This window comes from Orcinus orca, chromosome 20, assembly GCF_937001465.1.
Source record: "Orcinus orca chromosome 20, mOrcOrc1.1, whole genome shotgun sequence".
NCBI lineage: Eukaryota > Metazoa > Chordata > Mammalia > Artiodactyla > Delphinidae > Orcinus > Orcinus orca.
Window position 1 is genome coordinate 27,667,490 of NC_064578.1, and position 22,756 is coordinate 27,690,245.

Below are 22,756 nucleotides of genomic sequence, written 5' to 3' on the forward strand. Positions count from 1 at the left end.
TATGCACAGGGGTTTCTCATTAAATCACCTTGAGAGTGTTTAAAACAGGTTCCTGGGCCTCCGGAGGTCCTTATTCAGTAGGTTTGGGACAGGGGAGGGACTCTGTCTTTTAATGAGCCTTAAGGTGATTCTGATGTTGTCTTGCACCAGCAGAGTAGGAGTTAGTCTTCATGATGTCTAAAATTGAATGCCACTGGTAGTCATAGGACACTCCGCAAAATTTGATTTTTACCCTTGGGGGAAAAAGCAAATATTTTTATGTTTTCAGGGAAGCTACATTTTTTCTGTTGCATTCTTCAAGATCTTTGTTTTCTCCAGCAAGCATGATATTGGCCATGTCTTTGGTAATAGCAGGTTTTCTGGCCGTACTCAGATTTTCATTGAGAATCAAAAGGAAAAAGTTTGCTTCTCTGTATTATTTTGGGCTTGATTTGCTGTTTGATTGCTAGTCACCTTTATTTATTTTTAAAATATATATATATATTTTTGGCTGTGCCGGGTCTTAGTTGCGGCATGCAGGATCTGGTTCCCTGACGAGGGATCGAACCCGGGTCCCCTGCATTGGGAGTGCAGAGTCTTAACCACTGGACCATCAGGGAAGTCCCTTCATTTCTTTTTAAATCAGCTGGATTTGACTGGCAGAATAAGGAGGGGAGGGCATTTTTAAAATAAGTAGGTTGAACATTCCATGGCAGAGCTGAAGTGCTCACGGGTTATAGCTGCCTTCCATCTCTTGATTTATCATTGTCCTGCTGTAGCTCTTCTTTTTGCTTAGTTTGACCCTTAACCTGTAACTCACAGTAATCTCAGCAAGGTTGGAATTTCTCAAGAAAACAAGAAGGAAGTGGAGAAGAAAGTGGCTGTGAAACCCACAGAAACCAAGACCAAGTTCTCCCAGGCAAAGCTGTTGGCAGGAGCTGTGAAGCATAAGAGGTCAGCCCGAATTCACACAACTTTAATCTCCTTCTGACTGTGTGCTTTGAAATGCCAGATTAATGGTAGCCAGAACAAAAGGTTACCTAAGCATAGGTCTTGGTGAAGTTCCTTTGGTGGTCTTACCTCTCTCTCCCCTACCAGATTTGGTGTCTTCTATAGCCTTTGACCCTTGTCTCTCTGTTCATTAAACATAATAGCTACTCTTCATTGGATGCCTGCCATGTGCCAGGCATTGTGTTAAGTACTTTCCATACATGATTTCTTTTATTCCTCTCAACAACTCTGTGAAGTACAGGTTCTTATTATCAGATGAAGAGACTGAGAATCTCAGAGGTTGAGAACCTTTGTCCAAGGTCACAAAGTAGTAGGAGAGGTGGAGTTCAGTACTTGAGCATCTGTTTCTAGGCAAACAAGGTAGCAAGTTCTATGGAAGGATTTATATAGGGTGTACTTAGATCATGGAGGAGGAATAACTGCCTGGAGGTGGATATATGTGCTCATGTTGGGGAAGTTAAGGCCTTAGAAAGAAGAGATTGACTAGGTAAGACAACTAGGGCTTTGACGGGCAGATGGGGAGAGCAGAACATCCCAGGAAGAGAGAAGAGCTGGGGCAAGGGCACAATGATCTATAAGAACATGGCAGCTGTGACAGGGTTACACACCTGGCTGGGGCTCTGCTTGTTTGGTGTGGGGTGGCAGCACTGCCTTGTTTGCTCCTCTCTTTTCAAGTCTTGAAATGGCACCAAAGTAATTAAATCTGGTCATTTCAATTTGACCAACTGTACCACAGGCAAAAGGATGTTAAGCTTAAGTACAGACTATTAGGAAAATCAATATAGTATATTGGCAACCAGCCACATATTTTGAAGAAAGTGTGTTGATGCAGTTTTGTGGTTTGGCACACCTGTGTGCTGATGTTCCCAGGAACATTGCTAGGACTGTTGCTTACATGTAAAAATGTCGTCGTGGTATAGCAGCCAAGGGGAGGAATATCAATAGCCTGAAAAGGGCCAGTTACCCCAGCCATGAATTATTCCTTTCAAGTTTTCATATAAGCTTTCTTGCTGGCCTAGTGTCTTTGAGGATTTGGATGTGGGTCAGTTGTACTGGGCTATACCAAGAAAGGGCTCTCTAGGCGGTCAGTTAGTTACCTCTCAGCAGTGTCTTGCTTCTAGCAGAATGTGTGTTGTAAGTAGCTCTCCTAGTCCTTAGATCAACTTTTATTAGATCATCCTTTATTGTTGTTTTGTGTAGCAAGGTGATAAATTAGTCTCCTGGGGCAGGAGTTCCTAATCTACCCAGCCTTGGGTTTATTAGAGTCACCTGGGAGTTTGTTACTACTGTAGATTGCGTCACACTAATTCTGTCTGGCTCAGTAAGTTTGGAGTGAGGTCTGGAAGTCTAATTTTTAAAGTTCCATGGATAATTCCGATGCTTGGTGAAAGTCTGATGCCTGATATATGTTATGAAGCATAGTAATAAAACAAGCCCCCCTGAACCCATCACCCAACTTAAGACCTAGAGCATTATCAACAATATGAGTCTGCCTCTGTGCTCCTCCCCATTCTGTCTCTGTGCCTTGACATCCTCACACCACTTTCCTATATCTAGTTTACCATTCTTTTGCCTCTCTCTTTTTTTTTTAAGACGATGTTGGGGGTAGGAGTTTATTAATTAATTAATTTATTTTTGCTGTGTTGGGTCTTCGTTTCTGTGCGAGGGCTTTCTCTAGTTGTGGCAGGCAGGGGCCACTCTTCATTGCGGTGTGTGGGCCTCTTTTGTTGCGGAGCACAGGCTCCAGACGCACAGGCTCAGTAGTTGTGGCTCACGGGCCTAGTTGCTCCACGGCATGTGGGATCCTCCCAGACCAGGGCCCAAACCTGTGTCCCCTGCATTAGCAGGTAGATTCTCAACCACTGCGCCACCAAGGAAGCCCACCTTTCTTTACTCTTAGTAGTTTTGGGGTTTTTTTTGTTTTTTGCTACCTATATAGGTACCCATAAATAATATAATAGCTTGCTTGTTTTGAACTTTATAAAAAATGATTTCATGGGCTTCGCTGGTGGCTCAGTGGTTGGGGGTCTGCCTGCCGATGCAGGGGGCACGGGTTCGTGTCCCGGTCCAGGGAGGATCCCGCGTGCTGTGGAGCGACTGGGCCCGTGAGCCATGGCCGCTGGGCCTGCGCATCCGGAGCCTGTGCTCCGCGATGGGAGGGGTCATAGCGGTGAGAGGCCCGCGTACCGCAAAAAAAAAAAAAAAAAAAGATTTCATTATATACACACCACCTTCTGTGAATTTGGTTTTTCAATCAAATTGTTTCTCTGATTGAAACAGTTTTGTGTGTGTGTATGTATGTGTATGTATAGCTATAATTCATTCACTTTCACTGCTGTATAATAGTGCATTATTTGAGATTCCAAAATTTGTTCATTCTCCTGTGAATGAATGTTTGAATTATGACAAACGGTGCTGACAGGTCAAGGACATGCTTTGTTACATATGTACATCTGTTTCTCTAGAGCTGTGTGTCCAATATGTTAGTCCCTGGGCACCTGTGGCTATCTAAATTAATGAAAACTAAATGAAATTTAAAATCCAGTTCCCTAGCCACACTAGTCACATTTTATTTATTTATATTATTTTTGGCTGTGTTGGGTCTTCGTTTCTGTTCGAGGGCTTTCTCCAGTTGTGGCGAGCGGGGGCCACTCTTCATCGCGGTGCGCGGGTCTCTCACTGTTGCGGCCTCTCTTGTTGCGGAGCACAGGCTCCAGACGCGCGCCTGCGCGTCAGTAGTTGTGGCTCACGGGTCTAGTTGCTCCGCGGCATGTGGGATCTTCCCAGACCAGGGCTCAAACCCATGTCCCCTGCATTGGCAGGACTCTCAACCACTGCGCCACCAGGGAAGCCCCACACTAGTCACATTTTAAGTGTTAAATAGTTACATGTGGCTTGTTGCTGCCCTACTGGACAGCACAAATACAGCAATAAAGTGATTTATAAACTAGTATCTCCTTATGGTCTTAATTTGCATTCCCCTGTTAACAAATGTAGTTGACATATCATATGTTGATTTGCCATTCATGTGTCCTGTTGTGTGGAAGGTCTGTTCATTTATATTGCCATTTTTCTACTGCGTTATTTGTATTCTTCTTATTGATTCATAGGTTTTGTTTGTTTGTTTTTAAACGTAGTCTTGATATTTTTTTTCTCCAGTTTATAGCTTATCTTTTTACTTTAAAGTGGTCAAATATATTTAATTTTAAGGTGGTCAGTTTTTAAAAATTGAGATATAATTGACATATAACACATTAATTTCAAGTGTACAACATAATGATTTGATAATATGAGATATATATATATAGTGAAATGATCCCCATAGTAAGTCTAGTTGACATCCATCACCACACATAGTTACACATTTTTTTTTCTTGTGATGAGAACTTCTAAGATCTGTTTTCTTAGCAACTTTCAAATATACAATATAACATCATTAACTATAGTCACCATGATGTACACTACATCCTCAGTACTTATTTATTTTATAACTGGAAGTTTGTACCTTTTGAAGGTGGTCCATTTTAAGGTGGTCAAATCCATTAATATTTTCTTTTTATGGTTAGAGCCTTTTATATTTTGTTCAAGAAATTCTTTCTACTCTGAGGCCGTAATATAGTTTTTCTTGTAAAAGTTTTAGAATTTTTGTCTTTCACATGTTAGTCTTTAAATCTGGAATTTTTCTTTTTTACTGTTACAGTGAAAAAATAAAGATTTTTCTAATGTTTCATTCCTGGTGATAAACCCAACTTGTCGTGATGTATTTTCTTTTCTTTCTTTTTTTTTCTTTTAAACTCTGCTGGATTTGGTTTGCTAATGTTTTGTATAGGTTGTTGCATCTGGAATCATGATGGAGACTGGCCTGTATTTTTTTTTCCCCCTACTTTATCTGATTTTGATGTGTAGATTAAGCCTAGCTTCACAGAATGATTTAGGGAGTGTTCCTTCTTTTTCTGTTTTCTGGAGGAGTTTGTATAGGATAGTAGTGTTAATTTGTGGCAGTTTGGTAGAACTCTATAAAATCACTTTGGTCCCTGTTTTTTTTTTTTTTTTTTTTTTTTTGCGATACGCGGGCCTCTCACTGTTGTGGCCTCTCCTCTCCCGTTGCAGAGCACAGGCTCCGGACGCGCAGGCTCAGCGGCCATGGCTCACGGGCCCAGCCGCTCCGTGGCATGTGGGATCTTCCCGGACCAGGGCACGAACCCGTGTCCGCTGCATCGGCAGGCGGACTCTCAACCACTGCGCCACCAGGGAAGCCCGGTCCCTGTTCTTTTAACTTGTGATTATAGGACTATCTATGTTTTTCCATGTCTTTTTGAGTCAGTTTTATTTAGTTATATTTTCTGGGAATTTGCTCATTTTGTCTTTTTTCAAGTGTGTTAGCTAAATTGTCAGTATTCCTTAGTTTTCTGATTGCTGTTCTGTCTGTAATTGTCCTTTTTTCATCCCAAATATTGATGAATTATACTTTTATTCTTATTTTCACTATTTTCATGAGAGGGTAGTCTCAGTTTTATTAGTCTTTTCAAAGATCTTTTGGGTTGGGCTTCACTGGTGGCGCAGTGGTTGAGAGTTCACCTGCCGATGCAGGGAACACGGGTTCGTGCCCCGGTCCAGGAAGATCCCATATGCCGCGGAGTGGCTAGGCCCGTGAGCCATGGCCACTGAGCCTGTGCGTCCAGAGCGTGTGCTCCGCAACGGGAGAGGCCACAGCAGTGAGAGGCCTGTGCTCCGCAACAGGAGAGGCCACAACACTGAGAGCACCGCATACCGCAAAAAAATAAAAATAAAATAAAATAAAAAAATAAAAGATCTTTTGGATTTACTTCTTATTTTTTCTGTTTTATTAATTTTTGCTCTTTAATATCTTCTGCCTTCTTTGGAATATTCTTTACTTTCTTCAAACTTATACTTTTATTATTTCTGTTATAAATAACTGTCAGATACCATGCTAATTAATTTTCAGCTCATTTCAGTTATAAGCATCTAAAGCTATAATTTTTCCTCAACTTTCATTGTATACAATTTTGTATTTCCAACTAAGTACTTTTAAATATCCATTATGATTTCTTTGTTGACTCATGAATTAGAAACATTTTTTTAAATTTCCAAACATATTGAGGTAACTTAACCATATTTCACTGGTTCTAAGATGAACCTGTTTCCCCCTCACATTTTAATACCTTATAATCAGTGTCTTAGAGTCTATGAAATATAATCTTTATCTTTTGTTATCAATTTCTCCCTTAATTGCATTATGGTTTACATGTGCTGATTCTTTTGAAATTGCTTTAGACTAGGTTTGTGACCTATTCCTGAGATTAATTTTTGTGAATGTTCCAAGTTGAGGAAAATCTGTGTTTTGTAATTGTTCTGGGTTCTATGTAGGTACAACAAAACAAACTAATTGATTGTATTGTTCAAATCATCCGTTTCTTTACATATTTGTCTGCTTGTTCTATCAGTACTTGAGGGGAGTTTTTGAAATCTCCCACTATAGTAATGATTTCTTGATCTTTTTTCAGTCTGTTGAACATAGTATATTTTTAAGCTCTTTTAGAAGCATAGATGTTCAGGATTGTTCTTTCTTCATAGTGAATTAAACTTTGTTTCCTTATAAACTAACTTCCTTTATCCCTTATAATACTTTTGGTTTTAAAGTCTATTTCCTTAATATTAATATAGGTACCCCAGTCTTCTTTGGGTTAGTGTTTGCCGTGGTTAACTCTTTTTCCATTCCTTTACTTTCAGTCTTTCTGGGTCTTAAGTTGTTTGTTTTGCTTCTAAATTTTTAGGTGTGTCTCATGAATAGCTGATTTAAAATTTAGTCTGTTAAACTCTCTTTATAGGTAGGCTTGGATTTATTAGGATTTTTTTATACAATTTCTGCTTTTTTTTTAAATTAATTAATTAATTTTTGGGCCATGCCACATGGCTTGCGGGATCTCAGTTCCCCAACCAAGGATTGAACCTGGACCGTGGCAGTGAAAGCCTAGAATCCTAACCATTAGGTCACCAGGGGACTCCCCAGGTTCTACTATCTTAATGTTATTTGTCTTTTTACTTAAAAATTTTTTTCCATGTATTCTTTTTATAAAAATTGATTACCATTTTAAAATCTTTTATTCATTTTCTTTTCTTTCTACTTGTTTGGATTTTTGTATTCTATTTCTATTCGTTTGGTGGCTTACCTTGCAATTTATCAAGAATACTTAGTAAAACCTATAGTAAATAGCTATCTTACTTCCCTGCAAAATTATCCATGGACCTTAGAACTTTTAGCTACAGTCACGTTCTTCCTTCCTTACATGCTGTCCAGGACTTTAGCATGGTCATGTTTAACACCACAAATTAGATGCTGTTTTTTTATATAGACTGTTTAGATTTGTATTTACAAGTTTCTTTGTTCACCATCCCTTCCTTCTGGGATTAAGGCCTTCCTCCTGGGACCATTTCCTTCCTCTGGAGTGCTTTCTTTTTTCTTTTTTTTTTGACTGTCCTAAATTTTTTATTTAGTAAGAATTTACAAACATTACTTAATATTAGTGGTAACAGTGGAGCTGGAGAGCATTGCGTCTTCTAGCTGCATGGCGAGAGAAGTACATTCTCTAGATATTCTTTTAGTGAAGGTCTTTTGGGTGACTTTCAGAATCTCTAGCCTGTCACTAAAGATATTTCCTTCAATCTTTAATAACTTAACTAAATTTTTGTCATATATAAATATGTCCAGGTATTCTTGAAGTCCATGTGTGGTTCTAACCAAGATGAATGATGACAACAAAGAATCTGATGTTTTGGTGATGCTTGAAGCTGTAATGCTTTACCCCTTGAATTGGTCAGAGGTTTAAATTATATTTATAACAATAATATAGCTGGAAGGAGATTAAGAACCTGAAATGAAGACTTTTCATTTCAGATCATCTCAGCTCCTTGAGGCTGCCTAAGACCCATATAAATAGTTATTGGAGCTCCTGATTCCCAAAGTTTGATCCCCAAGATTGGACCTAGCTCAAATCACCATATTTTTTTGTTACAGCTCAGAGAGTGGCAACAGTGTGAAAAGACTGAAATCGGACTCTGACCCAGATGACAAGAATCAAGGTGGGTGGCAGCTTTCATTTCGTTCTTCACTCATCATATACGTGAACCATGGTAAAAGGCTGGAATGCATTGTATCTGTGGAGGAATGCATGCATCTCTAAGCAAACCTACCTAAACTTACCAAACCGTTTTAGGCTGTGCAGGATTTAAACCTAGCAATATGTCAGCTGCCCTGCAAAGTAATATGTTAGAAACCAGTGGAACTGATAAGTGACAATTGTGTTGTCCCAGGAGCGCTTACAAAGCCAAAGCCCTGGTCATATCACCTCTACTCACAAAGTTTTTCTCTGTCTCCCTTAAATGTCAAGTTTCTTCATTTCACCTGGCTGGCTACCAGTGAGAGGTAGAATGCCTGGTTCCTGCTGTTGGTTGGATTGGATTGAACCGAGAGGCTACTAAATACAGTTTCCAGGAGTACACTTTCTTTGGTGGTTCCTTTTATGTGATCAAATCTGCTACTGTATTAAGTGGCACAAAGTTATAAGTGAAAGTGAGTGTTACTCAGGACTGAATCAAGGATAAGAAATTCAAGAGTGTTTTCAGTTCTTCTACTCCTGACTCCCTGTGGAATTGAGACTCTGAGCTGAACTCAAAGGGTCATCGATAAAACAGGGCTTACATTTATTTCTGTGTCACACAAAAAAATGGATATTTTAAAATATATTTTTTTCTTTCAAAAAATGATTATTTAAAAAAGTATATCCACTGAACTCCAGTAATGGTGAGCTGTTGCTGATATCTTTTTCTCTAGAATTTACTTTTGAAAAAGATATTAAGCGAAGAGCCTCCCTTCTACCTGTATGTCCTCTTCCATCCAATTCTCCTTCCCAGTGGGAAATAGTATTATATATTTTTAATGTATATATGTATATATCCAGAGCTATTCTATGTATGTATAAGCAATTACACATATTCTCTTTTTTTAAAGTGTTTTATTATAGATAACTTAAAACATATTCAAATATTGAGATGAAAGTATAATGAACCCCATCATGTACCTTCAACAGTTTTTTAAAAATTAATTTATTTATTTTTGGCTGTGTTGGATCTTTGTTGCTACGCACGGGCTTTCTCTAGTTGCGGTGAGCGGGGGCTACTCTTCGTTGCAGTGCACGGGCTTCTCATTGCGGTGGCTTCTCTTGCTGTGGAGCATGGGCTCTAGGCACACAGGCTTCAGTAACTGTGGCACACAGGCTCAGTAGTTGTGGTTCACGGGCTTAGTTGCTCCATGGCATGTGGGATCTTCCCAAACCAGGGCTCGAACCCTTGTCCCCTGCATTGGCAGATGGATTCTTAACCACTGCGCCACCAGGGAAGTCCCAACAATTTTAAACACATGTTCAATCTTCTTTTTTTTAAAGAAAGTTTTATTTATTATTATTATTATATTTTGGCTGCGCTGCACAGCTTGTGGGTTCTTAGTTCCCCAACCAGGGATTGAACCCAGGCCATGGCAGTGAAAGTGCTGAGTCCTAACCACTGGACCGCCAGGGAATTCCCCGTCCAATCCTATTTCATTTAAATCTCCCAACTGTAGTATTTTGAGGCAAATCTCAGACATCAGATTATTTCATCTATAATTCTTCTGTATGTATCCCTAAAAAAATAAGGATTCTTTGTTTTTTTTAACATAATTGCACTACTATTATCACACCTGAAATAATTATAATAATTACTAAATGTTATCAAGTATCAGATTAGTATTCATTTTCCTCAGTTTTCCCATACATTTTTCTTCTTAACAGTTGATTTTTGTTTTTAAGATTCAAATGCAACACTGTGATCACTTAATTGTTTTTTTAAATTGTATTGAAGCATAGTTGATTTATAATATTGTGTTAATTTCTTCTGTACAGCAAAGTGACTCAGTTATACATATATATTTATCATATTCTTTTCCATTATGGTTGGTCACAGGATATTGAATATAGTTCCCTGTACTATATAATAGGACCTTGTTGTTTATCCATGCTACATATTAATAGTTTGCCTCTGCTAATCCCAAACTCCCAATCCGTCCCTCCCCTATCCCGCCTTACCCTTGGCAACCACAAATCTGTTCTCTATATCTGAGTCTGTTGTTGTTTCATAGTTATGCTGATGTGTGCCATATCTTAGATTCCACATATAAGTAATATCATGTGGTGTCTGTCTTTCCCTTTCTGACTTACTTCACTTAGTACGATAATCTCTGGGTTCACCCATGTTGCTGCAAATGGCTTTATTTCATCTTTTTTACGGCCAAGTAATATTCCATTGCGTGTGTGTGTGCGCGCAAGCACACACGCGCCACCATACTGTTTCCCATAGTGGCTGTACCAGTTTACATTCCCACCAACAGTGTAGGAAGGTTCCCTCTTCTCCACACCCTCTCCACCATTTGTTATTTGTAGACTTTTTTTTTTTTTTTTTTTTTTTTGCAGTACGCGGGCCCCTCCCTGCTGTGGCCTCTCCCGTTGTGGAGCACAGGCTCTGGACGCGTAGGCTCAGCGGCCATGGCTCACGGGCCCAGCTGCTCCGTGGCATGTGAGATCTTCCCGGACCGGGGCATGATCTCGTGTCCCCTGCATCAGCAGGCAGACTCTCAACCACTGCGCCACCAGAGAAGCCCTGTTATTTGTAGACTTTTTAATGATGGCTACTCTGACCAGTGTGAGGTGGTAACTCATTGTAGGTTTGATTTGTATTTCTCTAATAATTAGTGCTGTTGAGCATCTTTTCATGTCTGTATGTCTTCTTTGGAGAAATGTCTGTTTAAGTCTTCTGCCCATTTTTGGATTGGGTTGTTTTGTTGTTTGGTTGTGTGAGCTGTTTGTATATTTTGGTAATTAAGCCCTTGTCCGTCACATCATTTGCAAATATTTTCTCCCAGTCCATAGGTTGTCTTTTCGTTTTATTTATGGTTTCCTTTGCTGTGCAAAAGCTTATAAGTTTGATTAGGTCCCATTTTTTAATTTTTGCTTTTATTTCTATTGCCTTGGGAGACTGACCTAAGAAAACATTGGTACGATTTATGTCAGAGAGTGTTTTGCCTGTGTTTTCTTCTAAGAGCTTTATGGTGTCTTGTCTTATATTTAATTCTTTAAGCCATTTTGAGTTTATTTTTGTGTATGGTGTGAGGGTGTGTTCTAACTTCGTTGGCTCTAGGCATGCGGGCTTCAGTAGTTGTGATGCACAGGCTCAGTAGTTGTGGCGTGTGGGTTTAGTTGCTCTGCAGCATGTGGGATCTTCCCGGACCAGGGCTCGAACCTGTGTCCCTTGCATTGGCAGGCGGATTCTCAACCACTGCACCACCAGCGAAGTCCCACATACTGATTTGAGTATGTTGAACCATCCTTGTGACCCTGGGATGAATCCAACTTGGTCGTGGTGTATGACCTTTTTTATGTGTTTTTGGATTTGGTTTGCTAATATTTTGTTGAGAATTTTTGTGTCTATATTCATCAAAGATATTCGCCTGGGGGCTTCCCTGGTGGTGCAGTGGTTGAGAATCTGCCTGCTAATGCAGGGGACACGGGTTCGAGCCCTGGTCTGGGAGGATCCCACATGCTGCGGAGCAACTAAGCCCGTGAGCCACAGCTACTCAGCCTGCGCGTCTGTAGCCTGTGCTCCGCAAGAGGAGAGGCCGCGATAGTGAGAGGCCCGCGCACTGTGATGAAGAGTGGCCCCCACTTGCCACAACTGGAGAAAGCCCTCGCACAGAAATGAAGACCCAACACAGCCCCAAATAAATAAATAAATAAAAATTTTTTTAAAATCAGAGAGAACATTTCCAAAAAAAAAGATATTCGCCTGTAATTTTCTTTTTTTGTAGTGTCTTTGTCTGGTTTTGGTATCCAGGTGACGGTGGCTTCATAGAATGTCACCTCATTGGGAGTGTTCCTTCCTCTTCAGTTTTTTGGGAGAGTTTGAGAATGATTGCTCTAAGTTCTTTGTATGTTTGGTAGAGTTTCCCAGTGCAGCCATCTGGTCCTGGACTTTTGTTTGTAGGGATTTTTTCTTTATTACAGATTTTATTTCATTTCTAGTGACTGGTCTGCTCAAGTTATCTGTTTCTTCTTGATTCAGTTTTGGTGGCCTGTATGTTTGTAGGAAAGTTGAACATTTCTTCAAGGTTGTCAAATTTGTTGGCATATAATTGTTCACAGTATTCTCTTATGGTTTGTTGCACTTCTGTGATATCTGTTGTGATTTCTCTGCTTTCACTTCTTATTTTGTTTATTTGGGTCTTCTCTCTTTTCTTCTTGTCGAGCGTGACCAGAGGTTTGTCAATTTTGTTTACCCGTTCAAAGAACCAGCTCTTGGTTTTATTGATTTTTTTCTATTGTTTTTTTAAGTTCTATTTTATTTATTTCCTCTCTGATCTTTCTTATCTCCTTCCTTCTGCTGACTTTAGGTTTTGTTTGTTCTTCTTTTTTTTCTAATTCTTTTAGGTGGTGGACTATGGTGTTTATTTGAGATTTTTCTTGTTTCTTAAAGAAGGCCCCTATATTGCTATGAACTTCCTTCTGAGAACTGCTTTTGCTGCATCCCATGGATTTTCTATGGTTGTGTTTTCATTGTCATTTGCCTCAAGGTATTGTTAAATTTCTTCTTTGCTTTCATTGTTGATCCATTGGTTTTTTTAGTAGCATGTTGTTTAGTCTCCACGTAATTGTTTTTTTGTTTTGTTTTGTTTTTGTTTCTTTTTCAGTGGTTGATTTTTGGTTTCATGCTATTGTGGTCAGAAAAGATGCTTGAAATAATTTCTGTACTCTTAAATTTGTTTAGGCTTGTTTTGTGCCCAAGTCAACCCTAGAGAATGTTCCATGTGCACTTCAAAAGAATGTGTGTTCTGCTTTTTTGGGATGTAATGTCCTGAATATATCAATTAAGTCTAACTGTTCTATCATTTAGGATCTCTGTTGTTTTATTGATTTTTTTGTCTTGAAGATCTGTCCATTGATATGAGTGGGGTGTTAAAGTCTCCTACTATTGTTGTATTCCTGTCAGTTTCTCCCTTTATGTCTGTTAGTATATGTATTTTGGTGCTCCTATGTTGGGTACATATATTTTGAAAAGTATAATATCCTCTCCTTTTATTGATCCTTTTATCATTATGTAGTGTCCTTCTTTATCTTTGTCTTAAAGTCTATTTTGTCTGAGTATTGTGACCCCCGCTATCTCGTCATTTCTGTTTGCACAAAAGATGTTTTTCCATGCCCTCACTTTTAATCTGTGTGTGTCCTTTGCCCTGAAGTGTGTCCCTTGTAAGCAGCATATTGTAGGCTCTTGTTTTTTTTATCCAATCTGCCACTCTGTGCCTTTTTAAAAAATTTTTTAAAATTTAATTTATATTTTTATACAGCAGGTTCTTATTAGTCATCAGTTTTATACACATCAGTATATACATGTCAGTCCCAATCACCCAATTCATCACACCACCATTCTGACACCCCTGCGGCTTTCCCCCCTTGGTGTCCATACGTTTGTTCTCTACATCTGTGTCACAACTTCTGCCCTGCAAACTGGTTCATCTGTACCATTTTTCTAGGTTCCACATACATGCGTTAATATACGATATTTGTTTTTCTCTTTCTGACTTACTTCACTGTGTATGACAGTCTCCAGGTCCATCCACGTCTCAACAAATGACCCAATTTCGTTCCTTTTTATGGCTGAGTAATATTCCATTGTATATATGTGCCACATCTTCTTTATCCATTTGTCTGTCGATGGGCATTTAGGTTGCTTCCATGACCTGGCTATTGTAAATAGTGCTGCAGTGAACATTGGGGTGCATGTGTCTTTTTGAATTATAGTTTTCTCTGGGTATATGCCCAGTAGTGGGATTGCTGGATCATATGGTAATTCTATTTTTAGTTTTTTAAGGAACCTCCATACTGTTCTCCATAGTGGCTGTATCAATTTACATTCCCACCAACAGTGCAAGAGGGTTCCCTTTTCTCCACACCCTCTCCAGCATTTGTTGTTTGTAGATTTTCTGATGATACCCATTCTACCCATGCTTTTGCTGCATCCCATAGGTTTTGGATCGTCGTGTTTTCATTGTCATTTGTCTCTAGGTATTTTTTGATTTCCTCTTTGATTTCTACAGTGATCTCTTGGTTATTTAGTAACGTATTGTTTAGCCTCCATGTGTTTGTGTTTTTTACGGTTTTTTCCCTGTTCATTTCTAATCTCATAGCGTTGTGGTCAGAAAAGATGGTTGATATGATTTCAATTTTCTTAAATTTACTGAGGCTTGATTTGTGACCCAAGATGTGATCTATCCTGGAGAATGTTCTGTGTGCACTTGAGAAGAAAGTGTAATCTGCTGTTTTTGGATGGAATGTTCTATAAATATCAATTAAACCTATCTGGTCTATTGTGTCATTTAAAGCTTCTGTTTCCTTATTTTCATTTTGAATGATCTGTCCATTGGTATAAGTAAGGTGTTAAAAGTCCCCCACCGTTATTGTGTTACTGTTGATTTCCTCTTTTACAGCCGTTAGCAGTTGCCTTCTATATTGAGGTGCTCCTATGTTGGGTGCATATATATTTATAATTGTTATATCTTCTTTTTGGATTGATCCCTTGATCATTATGCAGTGTCCTTCCTTGTCTCTTGTAACATTCTTTATTTTAAAGTCTATTTTATCCGACGAGTATTGCTACTCCAGCTTTCTTTTGATTTCCATTTGCATGGAATATCTTTTTCCATCCCCTCACTTTCAGTCTGTATGTGTCCCTAGGTCTGAAGTAGGTCTCTTGTAGACAGCATATATATGGGTCTTGTTTTTGTATCCATTCAGCAAATCTGTCTTTTGGTGGGAGCATTTAATCCTTTCACGTTTAAGGTAATTATTGATATGTATGTTCCTATGACCATTTTCTTAATTGTTTTGGTTTGTGTGTGTGTGTGTGTGGTACGCGGGCCTTTCACTGTTGTGGCCTCTCCCACTGCAGAGCACAGGCTCCAGACACGCAGGCCCAGTGGCCATGGCTCATGGGCCCAGCCGCTCCGTGGCACATGGGATCCTCCCAGACAGGGGCACGAACCCGCGTCCCCTGCATCAGCAGGCAGACTCTCAACCACCGCGCCACCAGGGAAGCGCCTTGGGTTAGTTTTATAGGTCCTTTTCTTCTCTTGTGTTTCCCACTTACAGAAGTTCCTTTAGCATTTGTTGTAGAGCTGGTTTGGTGGTGCTGAATTCTCTTAACTTTTGCTTGTCTGTAAAGCTTTTGCTTTCTCCATTGAATCTGAATGAGATCCTTGCTGGCTAGAGTAATCTTGGTTGTAGGTTCTTTCCTTTCATCACTTTAAGTATATCATGCCACTCCCTTCTGGCTTGTAGAGTTTCTGTTGCGAAATCACCTGTTAACGTTTTGGGAGTTCCCTTGTATGTTATTTGTCGTTTTTCCCTAGCTGTTTTCAATAATTTTTCTTTGTCTTTAATTTTTGCCAATTTGATTACTGTGTGTCTCGGCATGTTTGTCCTTGGATTTATTCTGTATGGGACTCGCTGCACTTCCTGGACTTGGGTGGCTATTTCCTTTCCCGTGTTAGGGAAGTTTTCGACTATAATCTCTTCAGATATTTTCTCAGGTCCTTTCTCTCTCTCTCCTCCTTCTGGGACCCCTGTAATGCGAATGTTGTTACGTTTAATGTTGTCCCAGAGGTCTCTTGGCTGTCTTCATTTCTTTTCATTCTTTTTTCTTTATTCTGTTCCGCAGCAGTGAGTTCCACCATTCTGTCTTCCAGGTCACTTATCCGTTCTTCTGCCTCAGTTATTCTGCTATTGATTCCTTCTAGTGTAGTTTTCATTTCAGTTATTGTATTGTTCATCTCTGTTTGTTTGTTCTTTAATTCTTCTAGGTGTTTGTTAAACATTTCTTGCATCTTCTTGATCTTTGCCTCCATTGTTTTTCCGAGGTCCTGGATCATCTTCACTATCATTATTCTGAATTCTTTTTCTGGAAGGTTGCCTATCTCCACTTCATTTAGTTGTTTTCCTGGGGTTTTATCTTGTTCCTTCATCTGGTACATAGCCCTCTGCCTTTTCATCTTGTCTATCTTTCTGTGAATGTGGTTTTTGTTCCACAGGCTGTAGGATTGTAGTTCTTCTTGTTTCTGCTGTCTGCCCTCTGGTGGATGAGGCTATCTGAGAGGCTTGTGCAGGTTTCCTGATGGGAGGGACTGGTGGTGGGTAGAGCTGACTGTTGCTCTGGTGGGCAGAGCTCAGTAAAACTTTAATCTGCTTGACTGCTGATGGGTGGGGCTGGGTTCCCTCCCTGTTGGTTGTTTGGCCTGAGGCAACCCAGCACTGGAGCCTACCTGGGCTCTTTGGTGGGGCTAATGGCCGACTCTGGGAGGGCTCACGCCAAGGAGTACTTCCCAGAACTTCTGCTGCCAGTATTCTTGTCCCCGTGGTGAGCCACAGCCACCCCCCGCCTCTGCAGGAGACCCTCCAACACTAGCAGGTGGGTCTGGTTCATTCTCCCCTGGGTTCACTGCTCCTTCCCCTACTACTTTGTGTGTGCCCTCGAAGAGTGGAGTCTCTGTTTCCCCCAGTCATGTCCAAGTCCTGCAATCAAATCCCACTGGCCTTCAAAGTCTGATTCTCTAGGAATTCCTTCTCCCGTTGCTGGCCCCCCAGGTTGGGAAGTCTGACGTGGGGCTCAGAACCTTCACTCCAGTGGGTGGACTTCTGTGGTATAAGTGTTCTCCAGTCTGTGAGTCACCCACCTAGCAGTTATGGGATTTGATTTTACTGTGATTGCGCCCCTCCTCCCATCTCATTGTGGCTTCTCCTTTGTCTTTGGATGTGGGGTATCTTTTTTGGTGAGTTCCAGTGTCTTCCTGTCGATGATTGTCCAGCAGTTAGTTGTGATTCTGGTGTTCTCACAAGAGAGAGTGAGCGCATGTCCTTCTATTCTGCCATCTTGGTTCAGGCTCCCTTATTTATTTTCAGTTTGGATGATCACTATGTCTTTTGATTGGAGAATTTAGTCCATTGACATTTAAGATAATTAATAATAGATATGTATTCATTGCCATTTTAAACCTTGTCTTCCTGTTGATTTTAAAATTCTTCTTTGTCTCTTTTTGTTTTTCCTTTTGTGGTTTGGTGATTTTCTTTCGTATTATGCTTCTGTTCTTTTTGGTTTTTGTGAATCTATTGTATGTATTTGATTTGTGGTTGCCCTGTTTTTCAAGTATGTTAACCCCTTCGTATGTCTACTTGCTTTAGACCGGTAGATAGGCCCAAACACATTCTAGAAAAAAAAAAAAATCTACATTTTCTTACTCTCCTCCCCCACATATTATGATTTTAATGTCCCCTTTTGCATCTTCATGTTCATCCTTTTGCTGTTCATTGTGGTTATCATCACTTTCACAGAAATTTTTTGTTTTTTTTTTTAATCTGTGTACTGTCTTATTTATGTGATTTACTTTCCAATTGTGATTTTCTCTTTCCTATAGATTCTTACTACTTTCTATTTAGAGAAGACCTTTCAATATTTCCTTTAGGATAATGTCAGTATTGCTGTATTCTTTTAGTTTTTACTTGTCTGGGAAATTCTTTGTCTCTCCCTCTGTTCTAAATGATAATCTTTCTGGGTAGAGTATCCTAGTTTGCAGATTTTTCCCTTTCAGGGCTTTGAATATATCTTGCCATTCCCTTCTGGCCTGCAATGTTTCTGTAGAGAAATCAGCTGGTACCCTTATGGGTGTTCCCTTGTGATTCTTTGTTTTTCTCTTGCTGCCTTTAGAATCATCTCTTTAACTTTTGCCATTTTTATTACAATACATCTTGGTGTAGGTCTGTTTGGGTTTACCTTGTTCAGGATCCTCTATGCTTTCTGTATCTGGATATCTGTTTCCTTCTTCAGGTTTGGGAAGTTTTCAGCTGTAATTTCTTCATTTTCAATCCCCTTTTTTGTTTCTTCTTCTTATGGGATCCCTATTATGCATAGATTGACATGCTTTATATTATCCCATAGGTCTCTTATATTGCTTTCATTTTTTTTCATTTGGGTTTTTGTCTGCTGTTCTAATTAGGTGATTTCCGTTATTCTATCTTCTAGATCACTTATTCGTTCTTCTGCATTATTCATTCTACTATTCATAGCCTTTCAGCTTTCATCTCTTCAAATGAATTCTCTGATTTTTCTTGGCTTCTCCTTATAGTTTCTAGTTCCTTTTTACAGTAATCTACATTTCTATTGATAGCCTTTCTTAATTCCTTCAGTATTTTCATTATCTTCTTTTTGAACTTGGTGTGTATTAGACTGAAGATGTCTGTTTAATTGTTTATTCTTTCATGGGAATTCTCTTGATCTTTTAATTGGGAGTGGTTCCCCTGCTTCTTCATTTTACTTATATTTCTCTTGCTCTATGAGTTTAGGAGAAACAATTATCTACTGTGGTCTTAGAGGGCTATTTTTAAGTGGGAACATCCCCGTATAGCCTCTGTGGGTTTAATATTTTTTGGTGTGAGGGCTGCTTTTAGTATGGATGCTTGCCACCTCTTTTCTCAGTGTATGCAGGCCATTATCCCCTTGCTAGGAGGTGTGACTGATGCTGTGGTAATTAGAGCCTGCACTGGCTATTGAGCGGGCCTCCTCTTTGCTCTGTGGTTGTCACTGCCCTGTCCAGGGTAGGGCCTGCTCCCTAGTTGTTGGAGTAGAAGCCCCCAGCTCCATTTCTGAGCTGTGTTTCTGATCTGTGGTGTGAGGTAGGCGGGATTGGAGTGCTTCCACTGGGAGAGGAGCCACTGAGTATTCCTCCGCTGGAGCCGTTCACCTGTGAGTGTGCTCTGTTTTGTCACCTTTCATCCATTGTGTGGGCTCACAGAGTACACTGTTGTTGGCACTGCCCTAGGCCCCACCTCAGTTGTGGGTATGCCGGCAGTTGGCCCTGGTGCCTCTCAGACTTTGTTTTCACAAGACCACTAGTGCAGATCCACTGAAGTCGTGTCCCAGGACTGCAGTAGTTGCACGCCTTGACCTGCTGTGGGAGCTATGGAGGCAGCTCAGACCCCTGTGTGTACGCGCCCTCAAAGCCCATAGCTGCTAAGGCCAGACCTGTCCCAGCCACAGGAGCACCAGCTGTCCGTTCAGATGTTCCGCAGGCACTGAATTCACAAAGCCGGCAGTGTAGGTGTAAATCTGCGGTTTGCACGGCCGTGGGGAGAGATTTCAGCTCTGCTTCCTAAGTTGCACGACCCCTGGGGCTCAGCTGTAATTTCAGCCCCACCTCTGCGTGTGGGCAACCCACTGGCATCTGTTCCCAAGACCACTGAGGCAGCGGCCGGAGCTTGCAAGCCTGCTCTGGTGGGAGGGGGCCGGAGCAGCTTTAATGCCTGAGCTGGCCTGGGGTGGGGTCCCGCATGGAGCCCAAGGAAGCAGCAGACGGCAGGTGGGGAAAGAGGCTGCAATGTTGGCCCCACCCCTTCCTTTTGCAAGCCACATAACAATCGCGCTTCGCTTCTCTGGCAGCCCAGGGTTCTGCCACCAACACTCCTGGTTGCAACACCCCACACTCCAGCCCCTTCAGGCTGTCTCCACACAGCCAACAGCAGTCTTCTCCCCAGGTCTGTCCTCTAAACCCCGTGTTCCAGCACCCATACCCTGCCCATACCAGTGGACATGCCTTTCAGGCTGGGGTGTGCAGAGTGGTGACACAGACTGTGTAGGTCTCTCTCTGTCCTGCCTGCCACTAACTAGTTGTTGCGCTCTCCTTCTGAGCCTCTGAAGCTTCTTTTTTGTCCCAGCTGATCTCCCCACCCATGAGGGGACTTCCCAGGGTGTGGGAACCTCTACTTTCCTTCAGCTCCCTCCCAGGGGTGCCAGACCCGTCGTACTCTCTCTCTCTCTCTTTTTTTTTCCTTTTGTCCTACCTGGTTACATGGAGATCTTTTTTGTCCTTTCAGGTGTTTGAGGTCTTCTGCTAGTGTTCAGTAGGTGATCTATGAGAATTGTTCCATTTGTAGATGTATTCTTGATATATTTGCAGGAAGAGCTTGAGTTCTACATCCTGCTACTCCACCATTTTTATTCCAATCCAACAATTGGTTTTTTTAAAAAGTAGTATCCAAGGAAGGATTAGACATTGTATTTGGCTTATATGGCTTAAAAAAAAAGATTGAGATATAATCCACATACCATAAAATTCACCCTTTTAAAGGATGCAGTTCAGTGGTTTTTAATATGTTCAGAAGAATGTGTATTTATCACCACTATCTAATTCCAGAACATTTTCATCACTGCAAAAAGAAGCTCCGTGACCATTAGCAGTTATTCCCCATTCTTCCCCATTCTTCCCTCTCCACAGCCACTAGCAACCACCAGTCAACTTCTGTCTCTATGGATTTGCCTTTTCTGGACATTTTTTATAAATGAAATCATGCAATATAGGGCCTTTTGTGTCTGACTTCTTTTCACGTAACATAATGTTTTCATAGTTCATGTTGTGGCATGTATCAGTGCTTTTTACAGCTGAATAATATCCCATTTTATGGTATGCTACCTTTTTGTCCACTCATCAGTTGATGAACATTTGAGTTGTTTCCACATTTGGGCTGTTACAAACCATGCTGCTGTGAACATTCATGTCCAAGTTTTTGTGTTAAAAACTGTTTTCCGTTCTCTTGGGTATATACCTAAGAGTGGAATTGCTGGGTCATACAGTAAATCTATGTTTAACTTTTTGAGGAACAGCCACACTGTTTTCCACTGTAGCTGCACCATTTTTATATTCTACCAGCAGTATATGAGGGTTTCAGTTTCTTTACATCCTTATCAACAGTTGTTACTGTGTTTTTTATATCCATCCATTGGGTGTGAAGTGATACTTTATTGTGGTTCTGATTGGGGTTTCCCTAATGACTAATGATGTTGGCATTGTGTACTTAATGGCCATTTTTTTTATCTTCTTTAGAGAAATATCTACTCATATCCTGAGCCTATTTTAAAATTGGGTTATTTGTCTTTTTAGTTTTGAGTTGTAAGTGTTCTTTATATGTTCTGGATGCTAGACACTTGTCAGATGATTTATAAATATTGTCTCTCTGTGGGTTGTACTTTCACTTTCTTGATAGTGTTCTTTGGAGCACAAAAGTTTTACATTTTGATGACATCAGTTTATTTTTTCTTTGGTTGCTTGTACTTTAAATGTCATATCTAAGAAACAGTTGCCTAATTCATGGTCATGAAGATTTACGCTTACATTTTTTTCAAAGAGTTTTATAGTTTTAACTCTTACATTTTGATCTTTGACCCATTTTGTGTTAATTTTTTGACTCAATAATTTGTTGAAAGGACTGTATTTTCTCCCACTGAATTGTCATGACACTTTGTTGAAAATCAGTTGAACAACATGTTTGGGTTTATTTCTGGACTAACTTTTCTCTTCCATTGATTTGTATGTCTATCCTTATGCCATCACCACACAGTTTTGTTTTTGTTTGTTTTTGTTTGGTTTATTTTTGGGCCATACTGCACGGCTTGTGGGATCTTAGTTCCCTGACCAGAGATTGAACCCAGGCCCTGGGCAGTGAGAGCATGGAGTCCTAACCACGGGACTGCCAGGGAATTCCCTACCACACAGTTTTGATCATTCTAGCTTTGTAGTAAGTTTTGAAACCAGGAAGTATCAGTCCTCCAAGTTTGTTCTTTTTCAATATTGTTTTGCTATTTGAGGTCCCTTGCATTTCCATATGAATTTTGGGATGAACTTTTCAATTCAGGCAGCTGGGATTTTGATAGGGATTGCTTGAATCTGTAGATCAGTTTGGGAATATTGCCATTTTATGGCATCTTAACAGTAGGCTAATCTGCCTTTTCAGTCTCATCTAACCTATGGGTTCTTCCTCTTTCTTAATTTATTTTTTGTTTCATTTATATTTTACTTGTGAAGAAACTGGGCCTCTGCCCTGTGGAGTTTCCTGCACTCTAGATTTTGCTAATTGCATCCCCATGGGATTCCTTTATATCCTGTGTTTCCTATAAAATGGTAATTAGGTCTAGAGCTTGGTCAATTCACGTTGATTTTTTGGCAAGATTTACTTAATATGTTGTTTTGCATTTCCTATCATCATTTTTTTTTTTTTTTTTTTTTTGCGGTACACGGGCCTCTCACTATTGTGGCCTCTCCCGTTGCGGAGCACAGGCTCCAGACACACAGGCTCAGCGGCCATGGCTCATGGGCCTAGCTGCTCCGCGGCATGTGGGATCTTCCCGGACCCAGGCATGAACCCGTGTCCCCTGCATCGGCAGGTGGACTCTCAACCGCTGCGCCACCATGGAAGCCCCATCATCATTATTTTAATTAACATACTCTTCTGTTCATTGCTTACTTACCTTGGGAATCATAGCATACCTGTGCATAAAGAGCGTCTTCATTCCTTTTTAAGGCTGTGTAGTAATCCATTGTATGGTTGTACCATAGTATATTTATTTTGTTTTTTATTGATGAACATTTAGATTGTTTCCATTCTTTCTCTATTATGATGTTTCATTAAATAACCCTGTACATGGATCATTGTTCACATTTGTAATATGTCAGGTTAAATACTTAGAAGGAGAATTATTGAGTCAGATATACATTTGTAACTTAGAAAAATATTGCCAAATTTGCCTCCTACACTGGAAGGCAAAGTCTTAACCACTGGACTGCCAG

The 22,756-nt window shown here is 40.3% G+C and overlaps 1 protein-coding gene across 9 annotated transcripts in view; it reads left to right on the forward strand.

Annotated features, from left to right (window-relative positions):
• PSME3IP1 (proteasome activator subunit 3 interacting protein 1) overlaps positions 1-22,756 on the forward strand; it is a 41,588-nt gene that overhangs the window by 15,963 nt on the left and 2,869 nt on the right. For 8 of the 9 annotated variants that reach the window (XM_033418994.2, XM_033418996.2, XM_033418993.2 and 5 more), the window contains 2 exons: positions 800-933; positions 8,027-8,091. In XM_033418994.2, the coding sequence (XP_033274885.1) occupies positions 800-933; positions 8,027-8,091 (199 nt within the window). Of the gene's footprint in view, positions 1-799; positions 934-8,026; positions 8,092-10,514; positions 10,637-22,756 lie in introns of those variants that run through there. The other variant, XM_049703801.1, reaches the window with a different exon arrangement.